The sequence below is a fragment of the Syngnathus typhle genome, linkage group LG13 (assembly GCF_033458585.1).
Source record: "Syngnathus typhle isolate RoL2023-S1 ecotype Sweden linkage group LG13, RoL_Styp_1.0, whole genome shotgun sequence".
NCBI classification, from domain to species: Eukaryota; Metazoa; Chordata; class Actinopteri; order Syngnathiformes; family Syngnathidae; genus Syngnathus; species Syngnathus typhle.
Genome location: NC_083750.1, coordinates 7,684,094 through 7,707,664, shown reverse-complemented (window position 1 = coordinate 7,707,664; position 23,571 = coordinate 7,684,094). Strand labels below are relative to the sequence as shown.

General features: G+C 44.7%; 1 protein-coding gene across 1 annotated transcript; it reads left to right on the top strand.

Moving 5' to 3' along the window:
• Positions 1-205: 205 nt before the first annotated feature.
• On the top strand, positions 206-23,508 carry dnah9l (dynein, axonemal, heavy polypeptide 9 like). Its single transcript, XM_061294408.1, has 89 exons — positions 206-306; positions 393-588; positions 664-763; positions 851-1,062; positions 1,127-1,360; positions 1,440-1,607; positions 1,725-1,841; positions 1,907-2,044; positions 2,175-2,299; positions 2,370-2,565; positions 2,704-2,808; positions 2,885-3,076; positions 3,209-3,409; positions 3,479-3,814; positions 4,242-4,319; positions 4,390-4,445; positions 4,516-4,636; positions 4,703-4,872; positions 4,971-5,193; positions 5,382-5,498; positions 5,652-5,738; positions 5,803-5,961; positions 6,039-6,122; positions 6,192-6,350; positions 6,532-6,654; positions 6,818-6,940; positions 7,035-7,259; positions 7,323-7,541; positions 7,653-7,820; positions 7,903-8,028; positions 8,097-8,204; positions 8,269-8,400; positions 8,462-8,622; positions 8,719-8,875; positions 9,006-9,151; positions 9,215-9,331; positions 9,399-9,537; positions 9,602-9,694; positions 9,785-9,979; positions 10,050-10,127; positions 10,222-10,354; positions 10,418-10,545; positions 10,652-10,800; positions 10,875-11,025; positions 11,135-11,266; positions 11,338-11,511; positions 11,587-11,791; positions 11,928-12,093; positions 12,154-12,256; positions 12,328-12,465; positions 12,538-12,639; positions 12,701-12,862; positions 12,934-13,017; positions 13,336-13,445; positions 13,514-13,676; positions 13,744-13,867; positions 14,024-14,166; positions 14,259-14,420; positions 14,525-14,584; positions 14,650-14,823; positions 15,128-15,274; positions 15,491-15,604; positions 16,424-16,567; positions 16,684-16,866; positions 17,062-17,163; positions 17,241-17,375; positions 17,451-17,624; positions 17,968-18,100; positions 18,176-18,278; positions 18,356-18,478; positions 18,563-18,767; positions 18,838-19,002; positions 19,071-19,211; positions 19,268-19,438; positions 19,684-19,806; positions 19,877-20,070; positions 20,148-20,296; positions 20,367-20,494; positions 20,666-20,803; positions 21,390-21,479; positions 21,550-21,741; positions 21,810-21,929; positions 21,994-22,053; positions 22,152-22,334; positions 22,394-22,576; positions 22,646-22,761; positions 22,865-22,977; positions 23,050-23,190; positions 23,261-23,508. The coding sequence occupies exons 1-89, from the start codon at positions 221-223 to the stop codon at positions 23,506-23,508; spliced, it is 12,951 nt and encodes a 4,316-aa protein (XP_061150392.1). The 5' UTR covers positions 206-220.
• Positions 23,509-23,571: the final 63 nt, after the last annotated feature.

The following is a 23,571-nucleotide window of genomic DNA, read 5'->3' as shown; positions in this document are numbered from 1 at the left end:
CACAGGTGGGCTTGTGGACATCCAAGTTCTCCTTTGCAATGTCGCAGAGCTGGCAAAACTACTCAATCACCATTTGGACCAAATATGAAAGAGAAGTTATGGATGTGCACTGCCTCTGTAGGTGCTGGTGTGCGTGCTATCTAACAGTCTAAACCACGAGGAGTGGCCTCAGGTCGTGTCAGAGGACATTCACCGACACCTGGAGAAGCTAAGAAGCATCATGGTCACTCTGAGAGGACATGCTGAAGGGCGAACTCTTCTGCCTCTTCCTTTATGTGTGGAAAGGGCAGGACCTCAGGAGATTAGGTTAGCGGACTTGATATTTAAAAATGGTGTCTTAAGAACAAGGATCATTCTAAAACAGAAGTGCTGAGTCAATGTTTCTCCATCAGTCACGCAGGTCCTCTTCCGAACGAAGGATTGTTATACTCCATCGAAACGCTGATTGTGCAATGGTCTGGACAAATATGGAATGTTCTGAAGAAGGACTCTGGAGCCCTGTTGCTTAAGGGTGAGCACCCAGGCCCTAACGTAGAGCTCCAGTTCTGGAGCTCACAAAGGGAGAATCTTCTGGGAATTCAATCCCAGGTACAGTCAAACATTGGCATAACATTTAGATTTTTCCATCCCACTTAATTCGAGAATCACGGATGGTGCTTTCAGATTCAAAGTCACAAAGTGAAGCAGATCATGGAGATCTTGAGAAGAGTGAAGAGCAGCTACTATTCTTCCTTCTGGGACATCTCTGTCAAAGTCAACGATGGTGATGATCCAGATTCTGACTTTCAGGTTAGGTAAAGGCCTTGCCTGATCTTATTACATGAAGCATTTTTGTATGTGGCTGTCACAGCGGTGCTGGAAGCCGAGGATATCGATCTATATCTGCGTCCTTTGAGGAGGCTCATCAGCAACCTGGAAGAGAGAAGCTTCCCTCAGGTGGACACTCTGCTGCCTCCTCTCTTCCACACCCTCTGTCTCATCTGGAGCAGATCACACTACTACTGCACTCCACAACGCATGGTCGTCCTACTGCGAGAGTTCTGCAATCTGACCCTGGAAAAGGTCCAGCGATGAATCCGAGATTTGGTAGAGGTGGTTTCTGACTTTGAAAGTCTTTGTTTGACAGGCTTTTGCCTACCTGATCCCTGAGGAACTCTTTAAGATGGAGCTTGAGGAAGGCCAGGAGAGAATCCAAATAACCATCTACGTCCTGCGCACCTTCAAGCAGCAGTTTCACACTCACCGCCAGAAAATTCCAAATTACTTCCAACGCGACCAGACCGTCAAGCTGTGGGACTTTCCAACCTCGCTTGTGTTCCGGCGCTCAGACCGCATCATGGAGAGGCTGCTTATGATTGAGGTAGGATCAAGTTTTGACACAGAACGATCAACTTGTTAGCTATTGTTGCCGATATGATTTTAGTTGTGGCCATTTATAGGAACTATTTGCTTCAGCGCTGGACTTTCTAAAGCTGGAGAAGGTGGAACTCGGTGGATCCAGAGGCAAGGTCCTTGGCGAGATGGTCTTCAACATGAGCGAGGAGTTTCAGGACCGCTGGCGAGCCCTAAGAGAGAGCAAATACGACCCTTTGGACTACACTAATGATGTGAGGCCTCGTAAGACTGCATCAGCGGATATAACCAAAGTTTAAGAATCGAAACAATATCGTATCATCGAAATAATATCTTATAATGATCGAAATATGTCTCAATTTGGTCTGCAGGATTTTATTCATCAATACAAGTGTTTTATGGAACAAAACAAAGACTTTGACCAGAGACTGGGAACTGTTCTCAATCTGGCCTTTCAGCACTCAAGAAATCTCAAATCTACATTCAAGGTGAGTCTCTACTGCCAATTTCTGAAACAATTTGTTTTTACATTGAATAAATGATTTCATTTCAGATGCTGAAGATTTTTGGCAACCTGCTGGAGAGACCTACAATCCATCAGCTCTTCTCTCCCAACTATACCGTGTTATTGGACATGTTCAACCAGGAAATCAACCACTGCCAGTTTTTGTTTGATCAACACAGGGATGGGGTGAGACGATATTTTGAAAATAATTATTACTATTAATATTCATAAGTGATCACTGCAAATCATGTGACCCCAATACATCTAAGCATCTTAAGCACAGGAATCACAATGGATGAAACTTGTTTTGTTTCAGCATACATCAGGAAATTTGGTCCTCGGGAAAAATATGCCCCTGGTGGCCGGGAGGCTGAAATGGTCACAGGAGCTTCAATGTCGCATCTTGACCAACAGAGCCAACCTTTGCCAGCTTGCTCATATGTATGGACGAAGAACTCGCTCACTCACCTTGATTATATTTGTACCTTGTCTTTCTGTCCGACTATTCCAGGCCTTTGGCTGGCACTGAGGCGGACGCAGCCCTCCACAAGTGTGAACGACTTCTGGAAGCTTTGGAGCAGCAGGACCAGGAACTTTTCTCACAGTGGACTGAGGGTCTGGAGGAAATCTGTCAAAGACATCTGGAGGACCCGCTGTTGACTCTTGACACCAACACGGGCTTGTTCCACGTCAACTTCAGTCTAGCCGTAAGCATCAATAAACAGACACTAATAAATATGATTGCACCCTCATTCTTTAAAAGTGTCTGAAAGTATCCAAGAAAAGATACATAAAATCATATTGACAGAACATTTCTGGCTAACAACGCCTCACTTTACATCCAGCTGAGATCTGTGCTCAAGGAGGTGAAGTATTTGGGAATGCTAAAGAGCCAGAACATTCCCAAAGCAGCTCTTCAGCTCTTCTCGAAACGTGAACGACTCTGCTTGGTGAGTTCAAACTGCCGCTGGTCGGATAACTAATAAAACTTGAAACTGTAAAGCATACTGACATTGTGCCCTGCAGCAAATTCAGACACTGATCCTGGTGACCCAGTGGTACAACCAGCTGAAGAGCACTATTCTGGATGTGGAACTGGGACTGGTAAAAGTTGAGATGGAAAGGACCAGGCGACAACTGGATCCAGCCTTGCAAGAACTCACCTGGGCGCAGGATGACGTCTGGGACTACATTAAGAGCGCAAGAGATCTCGTCCAGGTTACTTTAAAATCAAAGTGTCCTAAGGAGCCGCAGTAAACTGCAAGAATTGACGAACACTTTTCTTTTTGTATCCCAGCTCTAAAAATTCCTCAAATAAGAACTTGTAATTGTTTATTGTGACATCACTAGAGCCTTTGGAGTCGTGTTCAGAGGAGCAAAGCAAACGTGGAGGCTATGCAGACGCTCATGGGGAAATTCAGTCAACGCGCATGCGTTACAAGAAAGAGCCGCGACTCGACTCTTCTGCTCTTCTCGGACATTGATGAAAATGTTGCCAAGCAGCACGCTCTCATCAGCAGCACGGGCGAGCAGATACACGCACTTCTGCAGGTCGAGTTTCATTTGGGTTGAATGGGAGAGAAGCATTTCTAATTCTGCATTTTTTTAATTTTTTTTTAGGAGAACCAGTCACTCCTGGCAGTGTCTGACCTGAACAGCAGCGAGTGGCAGGCCTACTCTAACTATGTGGACCACATGATCCTGGCAGGCTTCTCTCACGCCATCCAGTGCTCTCTACAGTACCTGCTAGACAACACTGATGCAGCCCAGCGTGTCAGTCCGCTGTTTGAGGTCCAGTTGGTGTTGAACGGCAGCGAGATGTGCTTTAACCCTCCGCTAGACTTCAGCAACAGAGGCAACTTCTTTGATATTGTGGACAACATGGTTGCTAACATTCTCAAGATGGCATCCTTCATCCCCAGAGTTGCAAAGCACACGCATCAGGATAACTACCAGGTCAACAGATGTCTGGACTTTTTCACTGTTATAGCAGTAGAGTTTTAGAGTTTAGAGTTTATTTCAAACATGTGAAAAAAAACTAAATAATATTACTGTACACAATATATATATATATATATATATATATATATATATATATATATATATATATATATAAATTAAAAGAGTAGCAAACAAGATATTTAATCCCACCCCCTTTTAATAATCCCTAAATACCCAGCCATAAATAATTTTGCCTCACTTATTCCAACAAAATACTAAATACTACGAACAGTACTTGCAAGTAATAAAAGAACATTTACAATGATTCAAGAATTTTAGTCAGAATTTCATTTCAGTGGTAGACAATTTTCTGCTATTCGGAAGGATTATTGATGTCCCTACACATAAATCTATTTGACAGTCCCTCCTTGTGTTCCTGCAGAGTGACATCAATGAAATGAAGGATTTGTCCGAAATGTGTTACGCTTTACGCGCTCGAGCACATGCAGCTATCAGCAAGGTGAGTAGCTGAATGTCTAGTGATGGTACAGCTAAGGCTATCAACTGGATTTTTTTTTTTTTTTAATCAGGTTAGGGAATATGAAGCATCATTCAACAGCTACCGCTATCTCTGGACTGATGACAGGTCAGAATGTAGAATTAGCGTCTGATCAAGGCGAGATTTGCTGATTGTTTCTTGATCTTGACATGCGCAGGTCTGAATTCATGAGTCAGTTCCTGCTCTATGGCCACGTATTGACAACGGAGGAAGCTGAGCTGTATGCAGACTATGAACTGAAGAAGAACCCCCCCACCCTGGAAAATTTTAAAGAGCAGGTTATTTTTAGCTCCTTTCCAATTATTCCCCCTTGAGCAATCTCCAAAAATCTCTCTTGCCGGCAGATCAATCTGTTTGAGTCTCTGCATGAGCAAGTGAGCAAGATGGAGGATCGGAGGGTTTTCTGCAACTGGTTGCAGCTGGACATCAGACCCTTCAAGCACACGCTCATGAACATCATCAAGAGATGGAGTTGGATGTTCAAGGAGCACCTGCTCAACCACGTCAACCAAAGGTTGCACACGTCACCAATTTTGAAAGCACACAGAAAGAGGAAATCACATGACAAGTATTCGTGTTAATTTACCTTTCCCGTTCTTCTCTGTACTGCAGCGTGAAGGAACTGTCCTCTTTTGTCCACAACACAGCCCATGGTCTTTCTAACAAGGTGTCGGATGGTGACTATGCTGGCCTGGTGGATATCATGGGACATCTCATGGCCATGAGAGATAGACAAATCAGCAACGAACAAGACTTTAAACCTCTCAAATCCACCGCGGAGCTCCTCAAGACTTATGGGCAACAACTCCCTGAGAGCGTCTACACACAGTTAGAAGTTGGTGCACACAAATGGCATGACCAGGAATATAGTGTGCCCCAAAAGTTACTGTACATTTCCTTTTTTAAATTTCTTTTCAAGTAGAAAGTGGATATGGAACCATACGGTGACTTTTGGGGCACCCGGAAAATAGGTAGACCCGCATTCTTACGCTACATTTTTTTCAAACCACAAAACAAACGCAGGAACTACCAGAGAGGTGGAAGAGTTTGAAGAAAATCGCGTTCACAGTCAAACACGAAGTGGCACCGCTGCAGTCTAACGAAGTTTCAGTTATCCGCAGGAAATGTGCCCGGTTTGAGGTGAGTTAAAAGTCTGAGTGACCCCGAGGAAACCCTGACAAACCTTCTCATTTTCCTACATGCATTATAAATGAGTATCACCACCGCATGCACGTTACAGAGCTGGGGTAACTGCTGAAAACGTTGCTTATTTAAATATTTGAATATTTTTAGGTCAAGCAGTATGAATTCAGGGAGCGGTTCCATACCGAGGTGATTTTTAAGATCAGTGTGGAAATGCCGTACAAGCAAATTGATAAGGTGAGCAATCATACTTGTTATTATTATCCTCTCCATGCTATCAAGTGTATGTGCACGTCTCCAGTCTAACTGTGCAGTAGCCGCAATGGAGGCAGAAATGAAGGTGCTCCAGGACACCGCCGATCTGTTCGAGGTTAGCTTCCCAGACTACAAGCAACTACGCCAGTGTCGCAGTGACATCATCCTCGTCAAAGCAGTGTGGGATATGGTCATTTTTGTCAAGGTCTGAAATGCGTTTGAGATCCAGAAGGCCTTGCGAAATTCTGGTTGGAATGCAACAATTTTCTTTCTCCGTTAAAGAGCAGCATAGAGGACTGGACCAAGACACCATGGAAAGAGATCAACGTCGAGCAAATGGACATGGAGCTCAGACGTTTTGCAAAGGTACAACTAAAAATGATGAACAGTTGGAGATGGGACCGTTCATATCTAATTGTTTGTTGCACCTTCTAGGAGATGAAAATGCTAGATAAGGATGCACGTTTGTGGGATGTCTACGTGGGTCTGGAGTCAACGGTGAAGAACCTGCTGACGTCTCTGAGAGCGGTCAATGAGTTGCAGAACTCTGCTGTCAGGGAGAGACACTGGCAGCAGCTAATGAATACAACCAAGGTATGGATGGCCACTTTGAGAGTCAATATTGGTTTCCCCTTCTATCACCGGATTTGATTAATATTACAAACATACTACCTGGGCCATACTTTCTGAGAATCACCCATACGCATAATCCATATGCAATTCCCTTTGAATTGAAATGTGGTCCTGGTCATCTTGGGTTCCCTTTGGTCCACAGGTAACGTTTGTGATGGGAGAGGACACTACTCTCGGAAACCTGTTGGAATTGCAGCTTCACCGTGTGGAGGACGAGGTCAAAAATATAGTGGACAAGGCCGTGAAAGAAATGGCGATAGAGAAGGTCAGCGTTATCAAACACCACACGTACAGTATATTGGTTTTGAGTTTGCAGAGGCAATCCTAGCCACCAAGAAATACCAAACTTAATTGGACCAGCAACTCGTATCCCTTCTTTTTTGGTTTGAGATATTTGATTAAATAAACAAAACCATCTATTTTGTCAGGTCTTGTCAGAGATTAAACAGACATGGAGTTTTATGTCATTGTCCTATGACACTCACGTCAATACTGGAATCCCTCTCCTCAAAGCAGATGAGAACCTGATAGAAACCCTTGAAGACAACCAAGTAAGACTCCATCATGTTGGATGGATTGTGAAGATCCATTGAGGCAGTTCTAGACCCTCATGACCATAAAGCAGACCGTTGAATTTCTTTTCAGGTGCAGCTGCAAAACATCCTCATGAGCAAGTATGTGGAATATTTTCAGCCAGAAGTGAGTGTATGGCAGAGGAAGCTGATGGTGGCTGACCTGGTCATCTCCTTGTGGATGTCAGTGCAGAAGACTTGGGCCCACCTCAATAGCATCTTCACCAACAGCCATGACATCCGCTGCCAGCTGGCCAGCGATGCTGAGCACTTCCAGGGAATACACAATGACTTTCAGGTACTTGATGCACACAAGTGCCCTACATTACAATGCATTTTAATTTGAATTTCTTCTCCCTAGAGTTTGATGAGTCAGGTGGTGCAGAACAGTAATGTGTTAGAAGTGACCAACCAGCCTGGCTTCCTGGAGAACCTGGAGGCACTGCAGCAGAGACTGTCTGTATGTGAGAAGGCCCTGGCAGAGTACCTGGAGACCAAGAGGCTCACATTCCCCAGATTTTACTTTGTGTCTGCTTCCGACCTGCTGGAGATTGTCTCCAAGGGAACGCAACCCAAACAGGCAAGGGATCAAACCCAATAAAAAAAATCCACAAAGGTCTAGGAGAATGCAGTTTTATTACAGAAGGATGAACCAGTCTCTCGGTTTGAGTGAACGCACTCTCTTTTTCAGGTGACCAAACACTTGCTCAAGCTATTTGACAACATAGCAGACCTTCGCTTCAAGGAGTCACACAGAGATGAAGGAGCAGCTATGGACAGCGACACCGTGTCCGTAGGGATGTACAGCCGGGAGGGAGAATATGTTCCATTCTCCGAGCCGTGCGTCTGTGAAGGACAGGTTTGAAATGCTCCATTTGTTTGAACCATAGTCTTCCTGCCGATCTATATTCCTTTGCATGTATTTTCTACATCCAATCTAGGCGGAGTGCTGGTTGGGTGCACTGGAGAGCTGCATGCACCGGACCATTCAGAAGGAAATCCAGGAGGCGGTAGCCGCCTACGAGGACAAACCACGAGATCAGTGGCTCTTTGATTACCCTGCACAGGTCCTCAACAAATCATATCCGTAGAACATGCCGCTCACTTTACGTAACAATCCGCTCTGATGCTGTAGGTGGGATTGACTGGCAGTCAGGTGTGGTGGGCCACAGATGTGGGCATTGCATTTGCAAGGGTGGAGGAAGGTTTTGATACGGCTCTCAAAGAATATAATAAAAAACAGGTTGGTGAAAGATGAGAGGGAAAAGCAAATGTTTTTGCTTCATCAATATTTGTTGATTTGCCAGATCACGCAGCTCAACTCACTGATCCATATGCTGCTGGGAGATTTGACGCCGGGGGACAGACAGAAAATTATGACCGTCTGCACCATTGACGTCCACGCCCGAGATGTCGTGGCTAATCTCATAACTCAAAAGGTTGAACGCTTCAATAAGATCACCGGAATTCTTGACTATTTTGGCTTTGTTTGAAACGCAGGTGACAACAGGACAAGCTTTCGCATGGCTTTCCCAGTTGCGCCATCGTTGGGACGATGAAACGCGACATTGTTACGTTGATATCTGTGACGCCCAGTTCCGCTTCAGTTATGAATATCTGGGTAACACCAACAGGCTGGTCATCACACCTCTTACTGACAGGTACCAGTGCATTAGATCCAGGAGACCTGTTGGGGATTCAAAGTAGGTTTCATGTCTAACTAAGTTTACATATGAAATAAACCCTGCTCATGTCAGGTGCTACATAACACTGACCCAGTCCCTCCATCTCACGATGAGTGGCGCCCCCTCTGGACCAGCTGGTACTGGTAAGACCGAGACCACCAAGGATTTGGGACGTTCCCTGGGCATTATGGTTTATGTGTTCAACTGTTCAGAGCAAATGGACTACAAGGTAACGCTATCCTTTTTGTAAAGATTTTATTTTATCATTTCAACAACACAAAGGAACTGACAACTCACCCCTATGAAAATATGTAATAAAATATTTGCAAAAAGGTGATAATAGCTATGTGTTCCTCCAGTCTATTGGGAACATTTATAAAGGTCTGGCTCAGACTGGAGTGTGGGGCTGTTTTGACGAATTCAACAGGATCTCTGTGGAAGTTCTCTCTGTGGTGGCTGTGCAAGTCAAAACCATACAGGACGCAGTACGCAACAAAAAACACAAGTATAGAAATCCCACTCGGAGCTTATGTTTTATTATTTAATGTAACGCTGCCTATGTACGTAGGTTCCATTTCCTTGGAGAAGAAATCGAGCTGAAGCAAACAGTGGGAATCTTCATCACATTGAACCCAGGTTATGCAGGCAGGGCTGAGCTACCGGAGAATCTCAAGGCTCTCTTCAGGTTTGTCAATTGGACAATATCCTGACAACCGTTCAAATTATCATGAGGCGGCTTTCCAACCATCCAGGCCTTGTGCCATGGTGATCCCGGACTTTGAGCTCATCTGTGAAATCATGCTGGTGGCGGAGGGGTTCATAGATGCTCGTCTACTGGCACGCAAGTTCATCAGCCTCTACACGCTCTGTAAAGAACTTCTGTCCAAACAGGTACATCATTTTCATTGAAGTCTTCAAAAGAACAATGGCCTGATTGTACTCCCTTCTGGATCAGGATCATTATGATTGGGGTTTAAGGGCCATCAAATCCGTTCTGGTGGTAGCTGGCTCACTGAAGCGAGAGGAGCGTAGCAGACCTGAGGAACAGGTGGGCATAAATGTGGCCGCTTTGACCAATGTCACGTTCGGACAAGCATCTGGTTGCAGGTGACATCCACCATCCCATTTTTCTCCTCAGGTGCTGATGCGGGCGTTAAGGGACTTCAACCTGCCAAAGATCGTGACCAACGATGTGCCCATATTTCTTGGTCTTATTAGTGACCTCTTTCCTCAGTTGGATGTTCCACGTAAAAGAGACCCTGAATTGGAAAATGCTGTACGACAATCACTTAGCGAGCTGAGCCTTCAGCCAGAAGAAAACTTCATACTGAAGGTACAAATCCAATTTTTAAAAATTTTCATCAGTTGGTCAAACAATATCAAAATATAATTTGTCCTTCCAGGTAACTCAGTTGGAGGAGCTGCTGACCGTCAGACACTCAATATTTGTCGTGGGTGGACCAGGAACTGGAAAGAGCCAGGTTGACACAATTACGCATTACTGCTTTATTATCACAGCTTCTTAATTGTTATTATTTTTTGATTGACACACAATTTTCACAACTTCTTTACCAGATCTTGAAGACCCTCCATAGAACCAATGCAAACATGAATATGAAGCCAGTGTGGCATGACATTAACCCGAAAGCCGTGACCACAGATGAGTTGTTTGGATATCTGCACCCTGCCACCAGAGAGTGGAAGGATGGTAAGGGAACGTCAAAATTCATTTCAGCACATGCTCAACGTTTTGCTGCGTTTTCTGCTTCAGGCGTGTTCTCGACTACCATGAGAGAACTGACTTCAGTTACCCACGACGGCCCCAAATGGATTGTTCTGGACGGGGACATTGACCCCATGTGGATCGAGTCTCTAAACACAGTTATGGATGACAATAAGGTCCAGAAGAGTTTACCTTTTCATTTTTGTCAACCTGTATAAAAAGCTAAATCAATTTTAAAGGTTCAAAAAGCATTTGCTTAAATATCCCCTTGTGTTTGTCAAGGTACTGACTCTGGCCAGTAATGAAAGGATCAGTTTGTCCTCCTCCATGCGTCTGCTCTTTGAGATTTCCCACCTGAAAGCCGCAACACCAGCAACTGTGTCCAGAGCGGGAATCCTCTACGTCAACTCCCAGGACGTGGGCTGGACCTCGTAAGGCGCAAGCTCACCCCCATGCACACGTTCCAGTTCACCTCAACTATGGTTTGGCTCAACTGTGTCTGCAGTTTTGTCACAAGTTGGATAGAGACCCGGCCGGCCCAGTCAGAGCGTGCTAACCTCACTATTCTGTTTGACAAGTACGTTCCGTACTGTCTGGAGCAAGTACGCTGCAACCTTAAAACTATCACTCCTATTCCGGAAAACAGCATGGTGCAAGTAAGGTGTTCTTTTTGTCCTCATCTAAAAACACTGATGGAGAAATTTGTGGCACTGCGCAAAAGGTTGATCAGGTCCTTGTTGTATTCTTGTGTAACCCATCAATCAGACACTGTGCTCCTTGTTGGACTGCCTGCTGACAGATGACAATGCTCCTCCTGACTCCCCCAGAGAACTTTATGAGAGTTACTTTGTCTTTGCCTGTGTGTGGGCTTTTGGAGGAGCCCTCTTCCAGGATCATGTAGGTTTCTAACTAGCATTGCATGACCACATCCAGATTCCAACGGTGCTAAGTTTTTGCACTTGATGCAGCTTCATGACTACCGTGCTGAATTCAGCCGCTGGTGGTCAAAAGAAATGAGAGCTGTCAAGTTTCCCTCCCAAGGAACCGTCTTTGACTATTTTATCGATCCGGAGACCAAAAAATTCACACCCTGGAGTGAGAAGATGGTTCCTTTTGAGCTGGAGCTCGATGTGCCTTTGCAGGTTCGGTACCAATGATTGCCCACAAAATGTGCTCAAGTGTATTTCAACAAGGCCTTTATTGGTTCGGTTTTTCAGACAGTGCTTGTCCACACCCCAGAAACTATCTGTCTGACTTATTTCATGGACCTACTACTCAACAGAGGCAAACCCATTATGCTAGTAGGCAACGCAGGAGTAGGGAAAACTATCCTCGTGTCTGATAAAGTCTCCAAACTGAAGGAGGACTACATGGTGGCTAAAGTCCCTTTTAACTACTATACCACCTCAGCGATGCTGCAACGTAAGATTGGTTCTCGGACTAAAGTACTGTCTGAAATAGAAGCGGTGTTTTGGGGCTAATAATCTTATTCCATCCTAGACTTGGGATAAGAATGTTAGCTTTTTTATTTGTTACATAAGCACTATTTTGCATGTAGGTGTACTGGAGAAACCACTCGAGAAGAAAGCAGGTCGAAAATTTGGACCTCCTACCACCAAGAAACTCATCTACTTCATTGATGACCTCAACATGCCCAAGGTGGACGTGTACGGGACCGTCCAGCCTCACACGCTCATACGTCAACACCTGGATTATAACCACTGGTGAGACGCACACTTGTCTTCTCCGCATGCAAGACCCACTGACACATTGATTCTTTGCAGGTATGATAGACAAAAGCTGGTACTGAAAGACATTTATAACTGCCAGTACATCACCTGTATGAACCCAACAGCCGGGAGCTTCTCTATTAACCCTCGACTGCAGGTGCAGACTGCCGGAAAAATAAAGTATACCAAACTTATTTGATGATGGCTTACTCTGCTTTGTTCATACAGAGACATTTCTCCGTCTTTTCGGTCCATTTCCCCGGCGCTGATTCATTGGCCACTATCTTCTCCAGTATCTTGTCGGCTCACTTCCTGCAGGGTGGATTCAGCTACGGCGTCTCACGATCGGTCGGACCGCTCGTACAGGTGCAGCCTCATATTTGTGTCGATGAAAATCTCACATGTTGCTATGTGAAAAAATTCTATCAATCCTTGCAGGCTGCCGTCTCTTTGCACCAAAAAGTCAGTCAGAACTTTCTGCCCACTGCAATTCGCTTCCATTACATTTTCAACTTGAGAGACCTTGCCAATATCTTCCAGGTAATAACAATACATTAAAAAAAAAAAAAGGCAAATGAAACATCTTCGAATGGTTGCACAGGGCATCCTGTTTGCCCAGCCCGAGTGCATTCGATACCCCATGGACCTTGTTCATCTGTGGCTTCATGAGAGCTCCAGGGTGTACTCAGATAAACTGATGGAAGAGAAAGATGTGGAGCTCTTCAACAAAATCCTCCTGGACACTGGCAAGAGATACTTTGAGGTATACGGCGAGCAACGTCAAATTAATGACGGCCACTCAAGGAAACGCTTGGTTCTGCTGCACCTGTCCAGGGAATCGATGAGTCCATTTTCATCCACCAGCCTTTGGTGTACTGTCACTTTGCTCAAGGGGTGGGAGAGCCTCGCTATCACCTGGTAAGCATTCAGGTCAGGGCTTCTTTTGCAATCATCCATTCATTGTCTGTCAAGCATGATGCAATTAATTGATTTGGACTTTAATTTATTTAGAAGATTTCAAGCTTTATATTCGTAAAGCCTTGATGTAGCGAGGCAGCCGTCATATCTAATCTGTCTGAATCACTGAGGAAGAATGTGCATTCATTAGCAAACTAATTACCTTTCCGCACGCTTTGCTTTTAATTTAATGGATTCTTCATGAGAAATTAAAATGATTAGAGTAACTGGAAGTAGTTACAAAAGTGATGCACTTTGCGAGCTTGTTTATTTTCTCAGGCATCGGACTGGGAGAAACTCCAAAAGATGCTCGTTGATGCTCTGGAGCATTATAATGAGCTGCATGCTGTAATGGACTTGGTGCTGTTTGAAGAAGCTATCCAGCATGTGTAAGAACACGACACATACATGCAAACATACATGGATGCGAGTCACAGAGCATATACGCGTGTTCCAGATGTCGAATCAGCCGCATCCTGGAAGCTCCCTACGGTAATGCCCTGCTGGTGGGGGTCGGCGGCAGCGGGAAGCAAAGTCTCTGTCGGCTGGCTGCCTTTCTCAGCACGCTTGAAGTTTTCCAGATTACGCTGCGTAAAGGCTACGGCTTCAATGACCTCAAAGTAAACCAAAATGTCAACTCACTGTGCCACTGCTATCACGACAGCATTGTTTTCTTCACGTTTCCAGAGCGACATAGCAGCGTTGTATATGAAGGTCGGAGTGAAGAACATCGGCACGGTCTTCCTTTATACGGATGCGCAGGTTCCCGATGAAAGTTTCCTGGTGCTCGTCAATGACATGCTGGCTTCGGGTTAGTCCGCCGCTTCAGTAAAACTGTCTGCCTATTTAAGAAGGTGGATGGATGTGATCGTGTCATGCCGGTCTTGCGTTCAATTTGATTGGATGTACCTAATGAAGGATCCAGTGGGTGGAAAAAAACGCGACTTTGAATATTTGGGTATTTCAGGGGACATCCCAGACCTGTTCAGTGATGAAGAAGTGGACACAATTCTGACATCAATGCGAATGGAGCTGCGAGGTTTAGGACTTCTGGATTCCAGAGACAATTGCTGGAGCTTCTTCATTGAGCGAATACGAAGGCAGCTCAAGGTCCACAGTGCTGTTTGATATATTTGGGTCAACTCATGCCTTTTTGCTCTTTTCAATGTACTCTTCATCTGCTATCTGTTTTGCGTCGACAGGTTGTGTTATGTTTTTCTCCCGTGGGTTTCACACTGCGGACACGAGCGCGGAAGTTTCCGGCTCTGGTGAACTGCACAGCCATTGATTGGTTCCACTCTTGGCCTCAGCTCGCTTTGCAGTCTGTCAGCAACACTTTCATAGAGAAGATTCCTGGACTGGAGGTGTTTATGTTGCTAACATTCTTTTTTTTTTTTTTTTATATGGAGTATTTTATTTTTTATTCAAATGTATTATTTAACATATTACAACAATTTATCTTCTGCAGCCTAATGTGAGGACGCCCATCAGTGAATTCATCTCCCACGCCCACACCAGCGTCAATGAGGTAAGCTTTTTGGTAAAGCACAAAAGAGACCTCACCTCCTGACGTCGCATCCGGCACCATCATAGGTCAGTGCCAAGTACCAGCAAAATGAGAAGCACTACAACTACACCACGCCAAAGAGTTTCCTGGAGTTCATGAAGCTTTACAGCAACCTGTTGGGGAAGAAACGAACAGAGCTCAGTCAGAAGACGGAGAGATTAGAGAACGGCCTGCAGAAACTGCAGAGCACCGCCTCGCAGGTCTGCAATAACATTTGTGAGCTTTATCAAAGTCTCTTACCAGAGGCGGCCACTCAAGTCGCATGACACGACTCAAGCAAGCCAATAAAAGTAGGTTTTTTTTGTTTGATTTAACTCTTCCTGAGAGCATAACATTGCGGTGGGACAGCACACGACAGAGCTGAAGGAATTTTGTCAATGTGGCATAAATTGGGACTTGCTTGAAAGTTGAACCTTAAGACTTTAGATGTGCAACTTAGTCCCACTTCTATTTCAGAAATGAAATGCCATGATAATAAGTTGGTTTTCTTCACTTGCTTTCCAGGTGGAGGATCTTAAAGCTAAACTAGCGACGCAGGAGGTAGAACTGTGTCAGAGGAATACGGACATTGAGGCTCTCATTGCTCAAATAGGACAACAGACAGACAAGGTTAACCAAGAGAGAGCTGTGGCTGATGCTGAGGAGCAAAAGGTAAAGAGATGTTTGGGTTATATTTGTTCACTGCCATTATGCATTTTCTGGATTACTTTATGCAGTTTTAATCCGTGCATACCGTGTCTTCCTCCAACGTCTCCAAAATATATATTCTAAATTCATTGAAGACCAAACCCATGATGATCCTAATAAGGATGAGCACTGGGGAAAACAGCTTGATGGATTTTGGTGAAATCCAACATTTTTCTTTAGGTGGAGGCCATTCAAGATGAGGTGAGCAAACAGCAGCGAGAGACAGAAGAAGACCTAGTCAAGGCTGAACCTGCCCTCCAGGCCGCCAATGCGGCCCTCAATACACTCAATAGGGTAACATGAAGCAATAAATAGTCAATTTTCCAAATGAACAAACTTGTAAAAAATAAATTGCTCTCTTAAATGATATCAAAGTAAACACAAATGATCCATACACACACAATATTAAATAAACAAAGGTGCCTTACTTTCTATGTTGCGAGTTCACTCCAAACAGCAAGGGTGGAGAAAGCAACACTCGAGCCTCTGTATTAGCCGCTAATTTCAATTAGCCTCTGTATTCGCGGCTAATTTCAATCACTGACGTCTTCTGATGAGTAGTCCACTCAAGCGACCAAGTCTTTCCAAATGTATCATTGGTGAGCAATTTTGGCAACCGTGTTCAAAGTTGCTCTTTACTGGATCCACTTGATTGTCTTACACTCCACCATCTTGTCGTCTACCTTTCTCAAGCCCCGCCCCCTCCTTGTGTCCTCTGACCCCGGATGTGATTCACACATTTACAACAATAATACAACACAAATGTATTATTCATCCCTCTTTTTTCCCATGTACAGACAAATTCAAAAATAAATTATGCAAAAAAATATATATTTGCTATTCATTAACATCACTCACCTTACATTGCAACTTTATTGCTGATAAATATATTTGAACTTTTATGCCCTTTTGAATTTATATTCACTTGAAAATATTTTTAACTTGGTTACACCATCATCTCACAAAAAAACCCATCAACAATTACTCATGGAAACTATGCTGTAGTGAAATACAATGCTGATGGTTTTATTCTTCTTCAGTATTTATAGGGTGAAAGAATGAGCAAATTTTTGGGGCCACCCTCCACAAATTATATTTGTGTATACCGTCCAGTTGAATCTGACCGAGCTGAGAACGTTCCCAAACCCTCCGGCGATCGTCACCAACGTCACAGCAGCGATTCTGGTGCTGCTCGCTCCTCAGGGCAAGATCCCCAAGGATCGTAGCTGGAAGGCTTCCAAGGTGGTCATGAGCAAGGTGGTTCTTTCATTCCAATCTTTGATTACCGGAAGGAATCATGTTGGTATCCTCTCTGTTATATTTCACCGTGAATTAGACAGAAATGAATCAGGTGTCCTTCCTTGTTTGTCCAGGTGGACGACTTCCTGCAGGCCCTCGTGAACTTTGACAAGGAGCACATCCCCGAGGCCACAGTAAAGGTTGTGAGGGATGACTACCTTAGTGACCCCGAGTTCAACCCTGAATTTGTGCATCACAAATCTTCCGCTGCCGCTGGGCTCTGTGCCTGGGTGATCAATATGATCCGCTTCCATGAGGTACGAGAATGGACCCAATGACACTTTGTGTTTTATCTTTATTTTTTTATTTTGTGTGTATCTGTGTAAACATTTTCCTAATTTAAATTCTTACGCTGCTACGGATAGATTTTTGTGAGTACATCTTCAATCTTTATTCAGTAAGAAAAAAATATATTTTGATGCTGGGAGGAAATGAAGAGAATTCTTCTGCAGGTATTCTGTGAGGTGGAGATGAAGAGGAAATGTCTGTCGCAAGCCAACGCTGACCTCGCCGAGGCCGCAGAGAAGCTCAGAGTCATCAGGAAGAAACTGGCTGTGCGTCTCTCACTGAACATTTGGCCATGCTTGAAATTGAAAAACTTGCTCTAAACTATTTCGCAAATGTTTTTCAGGAATTAGACAGCTGCCTGGAAGCTTTGACCGGCGAATATGAGAAAGCCACATCAGAGAAACTGCGTTTTCAGAAAGAAGTGAACTCCACCAACAAGACGATTGAATTAGCCAATCGGCTAGTCAAAGGGTTACAGGTCGCGCTCTGTGATTATTCGAGTTGAATTAAAAATAGCCCGTCTTTCATTTAATAGCTTTGTCTTTTCTGTCAGAGTGAAAATGTACGTTGGGCCCACTCAGTGGCTCAGTACCATGAGCAGGAGGCCACACTTTGTGGAGATGTCCTCCTAACCGCAGCTTTCATATCCTATGCTGGCTCCTTCTCCAAGAAGTACCGCAGGGAGCTAGTGGACAGCCTATGGAGGCCTTTCCTCCGCAGCCAGAAGGTGACCGATTCAAATTTATGTCAATATAATTCTTCTCAAATTTGGTTTGTTTTGTTCTTGGGCTCCCCTTAGAGGTGTTGAACATAATCAGTACCGTATTTTCCAGGCTATAAGGCGCACCGGACTATAAGGCGCACTTTCAACGAATGGCCCATTTTAAAACTTTGTCCATATATAAGGCGCACTGGATTATAAGGCGCACCTTCAATGAATGGCCCATTTTAAAACTTTGTCCATATATAGGTTTTTAGGTGCGCCTTATAGTCCGGAAAATACGGTATGTTCAAGACTAGATAATCTTCCACCTACCAAGCATTGATCATTTTGTGTTGATTTCCAAAAGATCCCCATTCCCATGACAGCCGACTTGGATCCTGTGTGCATGCTGACCGACGGTGCCATGGTAGCCCAGTGGAACAATGAAGGCTTGCCAGGAGATGAAATGTCCACCCAGAATGCCACCATCCACACTAATTGTGAGATTCACTTCCACATTGCCTTAATTAATGCTTTAAGATAAAAAAAAAAAATACTAATGTGTTTTGCTTAAGGTGAACGCTGGCCCCTCCTCATTGACCCTCAGCTACAAGGCATCAAGTGGATCAAGAGTCGCTATGGCAACAGCCTCAAGGTTGTCAGTCTGAGTCAAAAAGGGTCCGTCTGCTTCATCACGTAACTCTTGTGATGCTTTCACAATTTGAAGGTGGTTTTTTTGCACTTTGTTGCTTCAGTTACGTGGATGTGATCGAGCGAGCCGTCGTGGCTGGAAATACCGTGCTCATCGAGAATATAGAGGAGACGCTTGACCCGGTTCTTGACCCGCTCTTGGGTCGACACACAATCAAAAAGGGCAGGTAAGAAAATACACACAAAGATTATTATTGGATTTACCTTGTGTACGAAGAACCTTGCTTGAGCTTTTTCAAATGATTTTACAGTTGTATCAAGGTGGGCGACAAGGAGTGCGTCTTTCATCCTGGCTTCAGACTCATCCTTCATACCAAATTGGCCAACCCTCACTATAAGCCAGAAATTCAGGCTCAGACCACTCTTATTAATTTTACTGTGACCAGGGATGGACTGGAGGACCAGCTCCTTGCTCAAGTTGTCGACCAGGAGAGGCCGGACCTTGAACATCTCAAGGTACAAAACAATACAATTTGCACTCAATTACTACCTATGATGGACATAAAAACAAATTAATTTCCTCCAGAGCGAACTGACAAAGCAGCAAAACATCTTTAAGATTGAGCTGAAGCTTCTGGAGGACGAACTGCTGACAAGGTTGTCTGCAGCCGAGAGTAACTTTCTGGGTGATAATTTGCTGGTAGAGAAGCTCGAGAGCACCAAGCACACCGCCGCTGAGATTGAGATGAAGGTATTTATCGGGAGACACCACTCATAGTAGTCGGTCACACAACACGGAAAACTCGACCTCCTTCCCAGGTGGTGGAAGCTAAAGTCAACGAGGTGAAGATCAACCAAGCCAGAGAACATTACCGTCCAGTGGCTGTCAGAGCGTCACTGCTCTACTTTATCATGAACGACCTCAACAAGATCAACCCCATGTACCAGTTTAGCCTCAAGGTAAGCAGATATCACACGATTGGTCACTGTAAAAATAAACCTTTCACCGTCCTCAGGCATTCAACGTGGTCTTCCACAAAGCGGTGGACATGGTGGAGCCCTGCGAGGACGTGACCAACAGAGTGAAAACGCTTATCGATTGTGTGACATATTCCACCTTCAATTACATCAGCATGGGACTTTTTGAGAGAGACAAGCTCACATTTGCGGCACAATTGGCTTTTCAGGTATTTGTGTGCATTTGTGTTTGGATCATTGTTGGTAATCACTGGCGGAGCTAGCATTTTTTTTCTTTGGGGCCTGGAAAGGGGGGGCACGGGGTGGCCAAGGATATCTCAGGGCAACCAGAACACACGAAAAAAATGGACATGCGCCCAAAACATTTCTGAAAATACTTTTATTTCAGCGATGGGGGGGGGGGCACTACCCCCATAGCGCCGCCAGTGCTGAAAAAAAGTCTCTCTCTTTCCAGTTGCTCCTAATGAGTAAGAAGATAGATGTGCGTGAGCTTGACTTTCTGTTACGCTTCAACATCGATCACTCTTACCTAAGCCCTCTGGACTTTCTCTCCAACACTACTTGGAGCGCCATCAAGGTACGCTTCACATTTCTTACTACAATTGCACACAATTCATATATGTAGCCCATTCGTACCTTACATTCAGGTGATGAGTTTCACTGATGAGTTTCGAGGTCTGGACCGAGACATTGAAGGCTCTCCTAAGCGCTGGAAGAAAATAGTGGAATCCGAGTGTCCAGAGAAGGAGAAGTTCCCTCAGGAGTGGAAAGGCAAAAGTTCTCTGCAGAAACTCATCATGATGAGAGCTCTGAGACCTGACCGCATGACATATGCTGTCAAGTGAGAAGCATCTATACTCACTTTTTCCCAGATGAGAAGTACAATTTCATATTGCAATTGGTTTGTTGCCATCGTAGGAACTTTGTGGAGGAGAAGCTTGGGGTGAAATATACAGAAGGCCGTAAGACAGAATTTGCAAAGTCTTTCAGAGAAAGTGGTCCAGCCTCTCCCATGTTCTTCATCCTATCTCCTGGAGTGGACCCACTTCAAGATGTAGAGTCGCTTGGTACAACAAAGGGAACTTGGGTAAACATACCGTGCGAAACACTTATTCCGATATTTCTTATCCCGCTCAGGGAGAAAGCTGGGCTTCACCATCGACCTTGGCAAGCTTCACAACGTGTCCTTGGGTCAGGGGCAAGAAGCAGTGGCTGAGGTTGCCATGGAAACCGCTGCAAAGGAGGGTCACTGGGTCATATTGCAGGTGCACTTGACGTATGACTGATGGGATTCCCGTATGAATAACAAAATCTCTATACAGCATTTTTTTACTCTTAACCTCTCATCTCAGTTTAACACGGTATAACATAATGTCATGTTTATTGAGAGCAGCCAAAAGAAGACGGTGGTAAAAGTTTGCTGATAATCTGTGCAGAACATCCATCTGGTTGCTCGCTGGCTGGGCTCACTAGAGAAGCTTCTGGAGCGCTACTGCGAAGGCAGTCATCCCGACTACAGAGTATTTATGAGCGCTGAGCCCGCGCCAAGCACCCAGGAACACATCATCCCTCAGGTACATGCAGCAAGCAGCATAATATTTTCTTTATTTTATTGTTTATTGACAGTCACAATATTAGGTACAGGAATTCTGCATATCATTAGGTGAACACAATAATTGCAGGAATTTTCAAATTTCTATTACCGTATTTTCCGGACTATAATGCGCACCTAAAAACCTAAAATTTCTCAAAAGCCGACAGTGCGCCTTTTAGTCCGGTGCGCCTTATATATGGACCAAATTCCTAAATTTAAACTGGCCCGAACCATTGTGTCATGAAATCAATCATAAGTGGCCCGCTGAAGACTATGAATCATGAATCAAAAAGACTACGGATCATTATATTGTGATTATAAAGTAATTTGTTTCATCTGAAGTTGAAATAAAAAAGATAAAATGGAGAATGATATAATTTGGATTAAAAATCTGACATGATGCATTAATGGTGCGCCTTATAGTCCGGTGCGCTTTATATAAGGAAAAAGTTTTAAAATGGGCCATTCACTGAAGGTGCGCCTTAAAGTCCGGTGAGCCTTATAGTACAGAAAATACGGTATTTCAAATGCAATCAAATGTTGTTGTTGTTTTTTTTTTTGTCCAGGGCATTCTAGAAAATTCCATCAAGGTCACTAATGAGCCTCCAACAGGAATGCATGCTAATTTACATGCGGCTCTAGATAACTTTGACCAGGTCAGTGTCTCCCATATTTCAGTCAGTCAATGTAAACTTTACCAACCAAATGATGTCGTTTCTTGACCAGGGCATCTTGGACCAGTGTAGCCGCGAGCAGGAGTTTAAGACCATCCTATTCTCTCTGTGTTACTTCCATGCCTGCGTGGCCGAGCGGAGGAAGTTCGGACCTCAGGGATGGAACAGGAAGTACCCTTTTAATACCGGAGACCTCACCATATCAGTGAATGTCCTCTACAACTATCTGGAGGCTAATGCACAGGTGGGCTCCTCCACGGTGATGAGAAAAGTGTCTCCGATATAATCATGTCCATTGCGTTCATGATGAAGGTGCCATGGGAGGACCTGCGATATCTTTTTGGTGAGATCATGTACGGAGGACACATCACGGATGACTGGGACCGAAGACTCTGCAGAACATACCTGGAAGAATATATGCAGACCAACCAGGTTGGCGCCTAGGGGAATGTCAGGATTCCGATATTGAAGGAAAAACCGTTTTGTTTTTATTTAGTTTGACAGGAAGCTTGCATTGGCTCCAGGATTTTTGGTTCCATCCAACCTGGACTACAAGGTAAGGCTTTTCTAGAAAACACTTTCCAGATGTAACACTGGTGCAATACTTGAAGTACTCCATTCATGGTAGGATCCCCATCAAACTTGTCTTCCCAGGGCTACCACAACTTCATAGATGAGATGCTGCCCCACGAAAGTCCCGTGCATTACGGGCTGCACCCCAACGCAGAAATTGACTTCCTGACCGTGATGTCAGATAATCTTTTCCGCACCCTGCTGGAGCTACAGTCTCCTGATGCTGTGATAGGGGAAGGGACCTCTAGGACACTGGAGGAGAAGGTAGGATGAAATTTTCATGACAGCAACATTTTGACATCATTTTCTTACGGCAACGACAGGTGAAAACAGTGTTGGATGAGGTTCTGGAGAAGCTTCCAGAGCAGTACAGCATGACCGACATCACCGCCAAGACAACTGAAAGGTCTCCCTACATCCTGGTTTGCTTCCAGGAGTGTGAGCGTATGAACATGCTCATCGGCGAGATACGGCGCTCACTCAAGGAGCTGGACCTGGGACTGAGAGTATGCTTAACCCTCGCTGCATCTTTGTGTGGGTGACCTTCTGCGTAATCACCATGTCCTTCCGTCAAGGGAGAACTTGCAATCTCCCCCGAGATGGAGAAGCTCCAGGTGGCTTTGTTTCTTGACAATGTTCCTGACGCTTGGACCAAGCTGGCCTATCCGTCCACCTACACCCTCGCCACATGGTATGTGAATAACGAGTGGCCCGATGAATTTATTCAAACTATTTATTGCTATTGACAGATTCAATTTAATTTACAAGTCTGTGTGCGTGTGTGTGTGTCTTAGGTACAATGATGTGTTGCAGCGTTGTAAAGAGTTAGACAGCTGGACTCAGGATTTATCACTACCCACTGTCGTGTGGCTTAGTGGACTCTTCAACCCACAGTCCTTCCTCACTGGTACCACACACTCCATCCCATGAGACCACCAAGCATTTAGTATTTGAGAAAATTATTTTTCTTCATCTTTAGCCGTGATGCAGAGCTTGGCTCGTAAGAACGAGTGGCCCCTGGATAAAGTCAACCTGACTGTGGACGTGACCAAGAAGTTTAAGGAGGAGTTCAACCAGCCTGCAAGAGAGGGCGCTTATGTATATGGACTTTACATGGAAGGTAGGAGTTACCTTCAACATGGATCGGCTTCTTTTTGTAGTTTTTATTAAATTAATGATCATTTTGAAAGGAGCCAGATGGGATACTCAAGCCGGGGTGATCACAGAAGCACGTTTAAAGGAGCTGACCCCAGCCATGCCCGTCATCTCTGTCCGAGCTGTGCCCAACGACCGACAGGAGACCAGGAACATCTACGAGTGTCCTCTTTATAAGACCAAGATCAGAGGGCCCACTTATGTGTGGACTCTGAGCCTGAAAACAAGGGAACGCCCTGCCAAATGGATCCTGGCCGGAGTGGCTTTGCTGCTTAGCGTGTGACTTGTTTTTTTTGGTGCGTGTGTCTCTCTTTCTCCTCCTCTACCATATATTTCAATAATAATA

Bases quoted from the DNA above. Each gene is read 5' to 3' on its own strand.
- dnah9l (XM_061294408.1), top strand. From the start codon at position 221: ATGGTCACTCTGAGAGGACATGCTGAAGGGCGAACTCTTCTGCCTCTT. The intron at 10,546-10,651 runs GTCCAGAAGAGT...GTGTTTGTCAAG, and splicing joins CAGTTATGGATGACAATAAG to GTACTGACTCTGGCCAGTAA. The intron at 11,512-11,586 runs GTTCGGTACCAA...TCGGTTTTTCAG, and splicing joins AGCTCGATGTGCCTTTGCAG to ACAGTGCTTGTCCACACCCC.